The sequence below is a fragment of the Crassostrea angulata genome, chromosome 2 (assembly GCF_025612915.1).
Source record: "Crassostrea angulata isolate pt1a10 chromosome 2, ASM2561291v2, whole genome shotgun sequence".
In the NCBI taxonomy this organism is placed as follows: domain Eukaryota; kingdom Metazoa; phylum Mollusca; class Bivalvia; order Ostreida; family Ostreidae; genus Magallana; species Magallana angulata.
The window spans coordinates 5,035,870-5,044,801 of NC_069112.1; the positions used below are offsets into that span (position 1 = coordinate 5,035,870).

Here is an 8,932-nt window from a genome sequence, read left to right on the forward strand (position 1 = left end):
AGAGTATCGTCCCTTGGTATATCTGATGTAGAGTATCGTCCCTTGGAGTATCTGATGTAGAGTACTGTCCCTTGGTATATCTGATGTAGAGTACCGTCCCTTGATGCATCTGATGAAGCGTACCGTCCCTTGATGTATCTGATGGTATAGAGTACCGTCCCTTGGTATATCTGATGTAGAGTACCGTCCCTTGGTATATCTGATGTAGAGTAACGTCGCTTGGAGTATCTGATGTAGAGTACTGTCCCTTGGTATATCTGATGTAGAGTACCGTCCCTTGATGCATCTGATGAAGCGTACCGTCCCTTGATGTATCTGATGGTACAGAGTACCGTCCCTTGGTATATCTGATGTAGAGTACCGTCCCTTGATGTATCTGATGCAGAGTATCGTCCCTTGATGTATCTCATGTAGAGTTCCATCTCTTGATGTATCTGATGTAGAGTACCGTTCCTTGATGTATCTGATGTAGAGAACCGTCCCTTGGTATATCTGATGTAGAGTACCGTCCCTTGGTATATCTGATGTAGAGTAACGTCGCTTGGTATATCTGATGTAGAGTATCGTCCCTTGGTATATCTGATGTAGAGTATCGTCCCTTGGAGTATCTGATGTAGAGTACTGTCCCTTGGTATATCTGATGTAGAGTACCGTCCCTTGATGCATCTGATGAAGCGTACCGTCCCTTGATGTATCTGATGGTATAGAGTACCGTCCCTTGGTATATCTGATGTAGAGTACCGTCCCTTGGTATATCTGATGTAGAGTAACGTCGCTTGGTATATCTGATGTAGAGTATCGTCCCTTGGTATATCTGATGTAGAGTATCGTCCCTTGGAGTATCTGATGTAGAGTACTGTCCCTTGGTATATCTGATGTAGAGTACCGTCCCTTGATGCATCTGATGAAGCGTACCGTCCCTTGATGTATCTGATGGTATAGAGTACCGTCCCTTGGTATATCTGATGTAGAGTACCGTCCCTTGATGTATCTGATGCAGAGTATCGTCCCTTGATGTATCTCATGAAGAGTTCCATCTCTTGATGTATCTGATGTAGAGTACCGTCCCTTGGTATATCTGATGTAGAGTAACGTCGCTTGGTATATCTGATGTAGAGTATCGTCCCTTGGTATATCTGATGTAGAGTATCGTCCCTTGGAGTATCTGATGTAGAGTACTGTCCCTTGGTATATCTGATGTAGAGTACCGTCCCTTGATGCATCTGATGAAGCGTACCGTCCCTTGATGTATCTGATGGTATAGAGTACCGTCCCTTGGTATATCTGATGTAGAGTACCGTCCCTTGGTATATCTGATGTAGAGTAACGTCGCTTGGTATATCTGATGTAGAGTATCGTCCCTTGGTATATCTGATGTAGAGTATCGTCCCTTGGAGTATCTGATGTAGAGTACTGTCCCTTGGTATATCTGATGTAGAGTACCGTCCCTTGATGTATCTGATGCAGAGTATCGTCCCTTGATGTATCTCATGAAGAGTTCCATCTCTTGATGTATCTGATGTAGAGTACCGTTCCTTGATGTATCTGATGCAGAGTATCGTCCCTTAGTTTATTTGATGTAGAGTGCCGTCCCTTCTAGCCTGCACAAGATGATTCTTAAACTGAATTATGTTACATTCAAGTAAATAAAACTTCTGAACATGCTGAAATATTGTATAGAATGTGCACGTTTGTCGTTTTCAACAATTCTGTTTTGTGTATCATATTCATATGCATGATATGTATTTACTCTGCTTTGTTTTCATTTGATTCGTTTACTTTGCATTATTGGATTTTACTGTATAAATTTGATTTATTGTTGGTGTTTATTGTCTAAAGAGATGGAAAAGTGTGTTGTTACTGTTGTAGTGACTGCTTATTATACGATCAGTTTGAATTATATTCTCCCTTATTAAACCCCTATAAATAATGAATGCCCTTTTTCCCTGTAGACAACTGTTCGTTGAGCCCTGACAGGTGGGGCAAGAAAGAGGCAGCTCGAAAACATGAGGAGGCAGGAAGATTATCGGGAGGACACAATTCGTCGGCTGCACGAGGAGAAAAGATTAGAAGCCAATATGAGTAATGAAGAAAGGATATCAGAGAAACGATTTATAAGGCGTACAATGATGGAACAAAAAGAAAGAGAAATGGAAGAAGCAATATTAAAGGTAAAGTTCTGATTTTTTCAACTGAAAAGGAGAGAATTGTCAATAAGAGCTCATTTATAAGGAGGATGAGAGGAGTTTAACCAAAATGAATGTTATCTGAAGAGAATTTGACATAACTGATATTTTAACAAATTTTTGACCAGATATGAAATTATTGCTTACATTTTATAGCTTCTTCTCTGATGAGAATAATGCAGAATATCACTGAATATGTGTATCAGTAAATCTGATGTCAATTTTGAATGCTACACTCCAGGCACAGAGGGACCGTTTGATCCGAGAGGAACAGATGTTACAGGAGGAGAGACTGGCTGCAGAGCTAGAGAAGAGGAAACTAGATTCCATCAGGGACGAGAAGATGAGACAGCAAATCAGGGAAACCAGGTAAAGCAAGCAAGAGTAATCTGATTTTGCTATAACAGGTGTCAGATGGAAAAAACCCACATGTTTGAAAAGTGAAAACATACTGGAAATTAAGAGGTTTTTTTTAACAGAGTTCTTCAATTCGAATTTTTGAAATAGGGATTTGTCTTTTCCAGTAACAACTTCAGTCAGTTATCTTAGATGTTTATACGCACATCATATGCCTCAAGTATTTCTGTCATTCACAGAATCATAAAAAATAATTGTCAAGTTATTAAAATACTCTCATCAGGCAAAACTTACCCAAGGTATTTGAATTACAGAATATTTAATATATAAATAATTTACATTCAATTGGTGATGTCAATTTTGAAAGAAAAATTTTTTGTAACCTTTCTTTGAAGTGTCAATATCCTGAAATGTAGGTTTTTGAGATAATTTTAGTGAACCAATTCAATTTACTTTGTTTACAGTTTAGAGTTGAGAGAATTAGAAGCTAAGCTACGATCTGCGTACATGAACAAAGAAAGGACTGCCCAGATAGCAGAGAAAGAGGCCATCAAATTTGATGTCATGGTAAATATATCTAATAAATTCCTAACGTTGAAAACAAATCTGTCATCAGTATTGCTATTTAATCTTGCTTTTAGTCTCGACTCCCCTGCTGCCTGTGAAAAATTAATTGAAAATTAGTTTTGTTACCCAACTTTTCATGGTACAGATTACTAAATTTGTTTTCTGCATTAACGATCAGAACATTACCATAACGTTCTTAGTAATGAGGCCTTTTAAAAAAAAATTTTTTAGAAACGTGACTCTGAGATAGCTCGCGAGATGAAGATTGAGCACGAGCGAGCAGAGGAGGCGGCTCGGCAGCGCGAGGTGGAGAAGTACCGGGAACAGATCCGGTACCAACAGGAGCTGGAGAGACGGCTGGAGGAGCGCGAGGAGCAGAAACAGCAGGCCTACGAGGAGTTCCTGAAGGAGAAGCTGATGATCGACGAGATCGTCCGCAAGATCTACGAGGAGGACCAGAGGTACGCCACAGGGACAGAGTGGATTGTTTCATACTTTATCTTTGTGTTAAGGACATAAAGTCTTTTGTTTGTTCAAAACTAAAGTCTTTGTACATTTTGTGTACGTTATGGAGATAATATTACAGTGCAGTTCCATTTTGTTACCTGGTCTACGTTTACGTCCATGTTTAGGAGTCACTTGAGCAACACACTGTTTCTTTTTGTCATATTCTTGATTTGAAAGATGTTTATGAATTCATAAATAAATGTTAAAGAGTTAGTGTACTGGTGGGGAAAGGGAGCTCGCCTTGAGTTGACAATGGCAATGATCCGACTCCAGAAACTAGCAAATAATGAATTGTCTTGTAGAGAGAGGGAGCTGACGATGGCCAAGAAGAAGGCGACCCAGAAGTACATCTCGGAGTTCAAGGAGGCGCGCGAGGAATGGAAGGTCCTGGAACGCGAGAGGATGGAGGAGGAGAACCGCAAAATCCTACAGTTCTCCCGGCTCCAGGAACAGCGGGAAAACGCGCGCATGGAGAGCAAGAAACAAAAGGAGGAGGCCATGGCCCGCGTACAGAACGCTGTAAGTAGATTTATTTACCATGGGGGAAAGGGAAAGAAGAGAGAGAGGGGGTTGTAAGGTGTAAGGATGACTAATACACTAAGGGAAGCTTCAATGGAGAATTGAATTATAAAGAAAGAGAGGGAAAGGGGGAAAGAGGGAGCATGGGGAAAGGGGGGGGGGGAATGTTATATTGTACAATGTTTAGTTATTTTTGATAATCTTAATTTTTTTTAGCAAATTCATGTGATTTCAAATTGTACCCTATTATTTTCATTTTATCAAAACATTTTTTCAGACAATGACTAATTCTAAAATTATGATACTCATGCTAAATGTCAGACAAATCACATGACTGTGTAGGTTTATGGATGTCTTTAAAAAAAGACCATTTAGTAAGATGAAGAAATTTTATCTCTAACATAAGACGATTGATTTCCTTTCAGCTGGCAGAAGATATCGCGGCTAAGGACGCCGCCCGAGAGGAGATGGAGAGAATCCGCATGGAGCTGTATCTGGAGGAGCAAGAGGAGAAAGAAAGACAGAAAGAAAGGGTAGGTGGATCCAAGTTCTGTGTCACAAGTATTGAGGTGGATCCATGTTCTGTATCACAAGTAGTTGTCATATTGGGGTGGACCTTAGTTTCTGGGATCAGAAGGATATTGTATTTTTCAAATGATATGTTTCAGACTTCACATAAGGAAGATCAGTGAATCTCTGTGATATCACATACTGTAGATTCCTAAATAAACGCGAGGAATTATTATTTGCGTAAAATTGGGAGAAGCACATCTTGCAAGTTTTAAAATCTCATTTTAATTTTTTGAACAGATAAAACTAAATGGACCTATTATAAAAATTAGGCATTCGCAATTTTATTTTCCCGCAATTTGATGCAAAATGTTTGAATCGCAGAATTACAATGTAAATATTTGCAAAGAATAAGGAATACAGTATATTACTTTAGAAAATACAAACTTTTTTCAAACAGATTGTTAAATATCTCTTTCATTATAAATGATTCCGTGGCTCGGAATTGAATGACAAATGTGTTTGGATGGTTCTGATTGGCTGCTATTTTTGTACACAGGATGACATGGAGAGGAGGATCAGACAGAGGCTGGAGCTACAGAGTACACACGCCCAACAGATGCACTTCAAGAATCTCCGACGGAAGGCCGAGGAAGACGAGGAGGAGGAGTTCAGGCAACAGGTAAAGGGACACAACTCTCGGGATATAGTTATAACTGCAGTTGTTATAAGGGGGAGGGGCGGGGGGGGGGGGGGGTAGAGTAACTCTTTTGTTACATTGATAATGGGGGCATTTCTGTAACTTCAGTTATGAAGAGAATAACTCTGGCCCCTGGGCCATAAAAGTAAGATGAGCTTACTTTTGATCTCAATCTCACTTTTGCAATATATATTCCTTTTGTAAAAGTGAGACTGAGATCAAAAGTGAGCTCGTCTAACTTTTATGGCCCGGGGGCCTGTGGCTAAAGTCATAAAGTCTGGAAAGGGACAAATCTGTAACCTTAGATGTTATAAAAGGGGGTCACTCTGTAACATCAGGCGTCATTAAGACAGATTCCCTATGGAACTTAATTATCATTATAGCACTCAGGTTGACATGATGCTCTGTAATTTCAATAATTTTCCCAATGGTTTCTTTACTACAATTGAATTCATGCTGATATAATTGCGTTGCAGATGATGGCCAAATTTGCGGAGGATGACCGCATCGAGCAGATGAATGCCAACAAGCGCCGCATGAAGCAGCTTGAGCACAAGCGAGCAGTGGAGAAGCTCATTGATGACAGGAAGTCTCAGTTTGCCGCAGACCGCGAGCGGGAGCTTGAGGAGCGCCGTGAGGAGGAGAGGATGGAGGCATTCAGGAAACAGATCATTGAGGAGGAGAGACAGAAACTGCTCAGGGAGCACGCCATGAGGCTGCTGGGATATCTACCCAAGGTAAGGGCTAATACTGATATCTACCTAAGGTAAGGGCTAATACTAATATCTATACAAGGTAAGGGCTATTACTAATATCTACCCAAGGTAAGGGCTATTACTGATATCTACCCAAGGTAAGGGCTAATAGTGATATCTACCTAAGGTAAGGGCTAATAGTGATATCTACCTAAGGTAAGGGCTAATACTAATATCTACCTAAGGTAAGGGCTATTACTGATATCTATACAAGGTAAGGGCTAATAGTGATATCTATACAAGGTAAGGGCTAATACTGATATCTACCTAAGGTAAGGGCTAATACTAATATCTACCCAAGGTAAGGGCTAATACTGATATCTACCCAAGGTAAGGGCTAATACTGATATCTACCCAAGGTAAGGGCTAATAGTGATATCTACCTAAGGTAAGGGCTAATAGTGATATATACCTAAGGTAAGGGCTAATAGTGATATCTACCCAAGGTAAGGGCTAATACTGATATCTACCTAAGGTAAGGGCTAATAGTGATATCTACCCAAGGAAAAGGCTATTACTGATATCTATACAAGGTAAGGACTAATAGTGATATCTATACAAGGTAAGGGCTAATAGTGATATCTACCTTAGGTAAGGGCTGATACTGATATCTATACAAGGTAAGGGCTAATAGTGATATCTACCTAAGGTAAGGGCTAATACTGATATCTACCCAAGGTAAGGGCTAATAGTGATATCTACCTAAGGTAAGGGCTAATAGTGATATCTATACAAGGTAAGGGCTAATAGTGATATCTACCTAAGGTAAGGGCTAATACTGATATCTACCCAAGGTAAGGGTTAATACTGATATCTACCCAAGGTAAGGGCTAATACTGATATCTACCCAAGGTAAGGGCTATTACTGATATCTACCCAAGGTAAGGGCTAATACTGATATCTACCCAAGGTAAGGGTTAATGCTGATATCTACCCAAGGTAAGGGCTAATACTGATATCTACCCAAGGTAAGGGCTAAGTTATATCTACCCAAGGTAAGGGCTAATAGTGATATCTATACAAGGTAAGGGCTAATAGTGATATTTATACAAGATAAGGGCTAATAGTGATATCTATACAAGATAAGGGCTGATACTGATATCTACCCAAGGTAAGGGCTAATACTGATATCTATACAAGGTAAGGGCTAATACTGATATCTACCTAAGGTAAGGGCTAATACTGATATCTACCTAAGGTAAGGGCTAATAGTGATATCTACCTAAGGTAAGTGCTAATAGTGATATCTACCTAAGGTAAGGGCTAATAGTGATATCTACCCAAGGTAAGGGCTATTACTGATATCTGTACAAGGTAAGGGCTAATACTGATATCTACCCAAGGTAAGGTTTATACAAGTTAAGTTTAAGTATTCAATGCATACCAAATTAAACACATATCTTATTAACCACGTGTTTGCCTCATTTAGCAGTGGATGTCTTCCATGGTGTAAATGTTTGATATGACACAGTGACTGTGATTACATCACTACAGATTTTTACACATTATTTTTGAAATGAAATGAGGATCTTTTGCATAAAAAATTCTATAAAACAGGAATTTAAAAATTCAAAACGAGAATAAAAAAAATGTGATTATAAAATCTCTCCAAGACCCAGGCAAAGAAAACACACAACTCATTGGATTAAAATCATTTATCATTGCAAATTATGAGAGATCGATATATTTGCCTAGGTTCATTCATATAGAGATATAGGTGAAACTGATGTAATAATCTTATTGTAGGGAGTGATCCGTGACTCGGGCGACCTAAACATGCTGGGGTCAGAGTTCAAGGACGCATACAGTAAGCGTCAGATTGACCCGTTCGACGAGGAGGCGTGGGACCAGCGTCGGTAGGAAACCGACCAATCAAAATTAGGCATCTGTGATAATGAAATTCTACAAAATGAACTAATATTCCGTTCCATCATTGGATAGCTGTACATTGTTTCTGGGGTACATGTATGTTATTGGGTGATGTTAATGGCAGAACATGTATGGTAATGAACTATTTTAATGGATTGTCAATTTGTGTAAATAATGGTCGGCAGTGGACAAAAGCCATTACTTTCTCATGAATTCTTTTTTCTCAGTGTAAGTGTGTGTGTGTGTGTGTGTGTGTGTGTGAATGAGAGAGAAGAGAGTGTGCGAGTTTTAAGGAAGAAAGGAATGTTGGCATATCTGATAACCCTCAAGGAGTCTTTTTTTAAACAGTACCTGTATTCTCCTTTGCTGCATTTTGTTTGGTATTGTAACTGGATAAAGCTGATTGACGTGGTAGTGATATTCTGGGTATATAATACATTGCGTTCTGTGATGTTCAATTCGGTACTCTGCTATGCAGGTGAACTGACAATAAATCCCCAGTATTAGTGTATATATATATATATATATATATATATATATATATATATATATATATATATATATATATATATATATATATATATTTATATATATATATATATATATATATATATATATATATATATATATATATATATATATATATATATATATATATATATATATATATATATACACACTGATTATTGTTGCAGTGTATGGATGTTTATAGAGATGATGCCTATTTCTCTATAATCAAGTGCTATTAGTGTCGCTATATTTTGTTTCTTATCTTAAAAATGTAAAAAAAGTTAAATTATTAAAAGACACTTTTTACAAGTAAGCCTGTCTGTTTTTCAAATTGACAGATGTTTGAACCTTTTAGACTCTCCATGTTTTGAAGAGAGGATTAAGATAAAATGTTTGTCTCTTTCTGAAACCCATGTTTGTGTAAATCATGCCATTTATACAAGATATTTAAT

At 38.4% G+C, this 8,932-nt stretch overlaps 1 protein-coding gene across 1 annotated transcript; it reads left to right on the top strand.

The window, feature by feature from the left end:
• Positions 1 to 1,970: 1,970 nt before the first annotated feature.
• LOC128170718 (meiosis-specific nuclear structural protein 1-like) lies at positions 1,971 to 8,491 on the top strand. Its single transcript, XM_052836489.1, has 9 exons — positions 1,971 to 2,171; positions 2,428 to 2,555; positions 3,008 to 3,110; positions 3,342 to 3,571; positions 3,920 to 4,136; positions 4,562 to 4,669; positions 5,206 to 5,328; positions 5,823 to 6,083; positions 7,848 to 8,491. The coding sequence occupies exons 1-9, from the start codon at positions 2,007 to 2,009 to the stop codon at positions 7,959 to 7,961; spliced, it is 1,449 nt and encodes a 482-aa protein (XP_052692449.1). The 5' UTR covers positions 1,971 to 2,006; the 3' UTR covers positions 7,962 to 8,491.
• The last annotated feature ends 441 nt before the right edge of the window (positions 8,492 to 8,932 follow it).

What these genes read in the sequence shown, in the direction of transcription:
- LOC128170718 (XM_052836489.1), top strand. Translation starts at nt 2,007, where the DNA reads ATGAGGAGGCAGGAAGATTATCGGGAGGACACAATTCGTCGGCTGCAC. An exon ending in TGGAAGAAGCAATATTAAAG is followed by an intron (nt 2,172 to 2,427) that starts GTAAAGTTCTGA and finishes GCTACACTCCAG; the next exon opens with GCACAGAGGGACCGTTTGAT. An exon ending in CCATCAAATTTGATGTCATG is followed by an intron (nt 3,111 to 3,341) that starts GTAAATATATCT and finishes AAAATTTTTTAG; the next exon opens with AAACGTGACTCTGAGATAGC.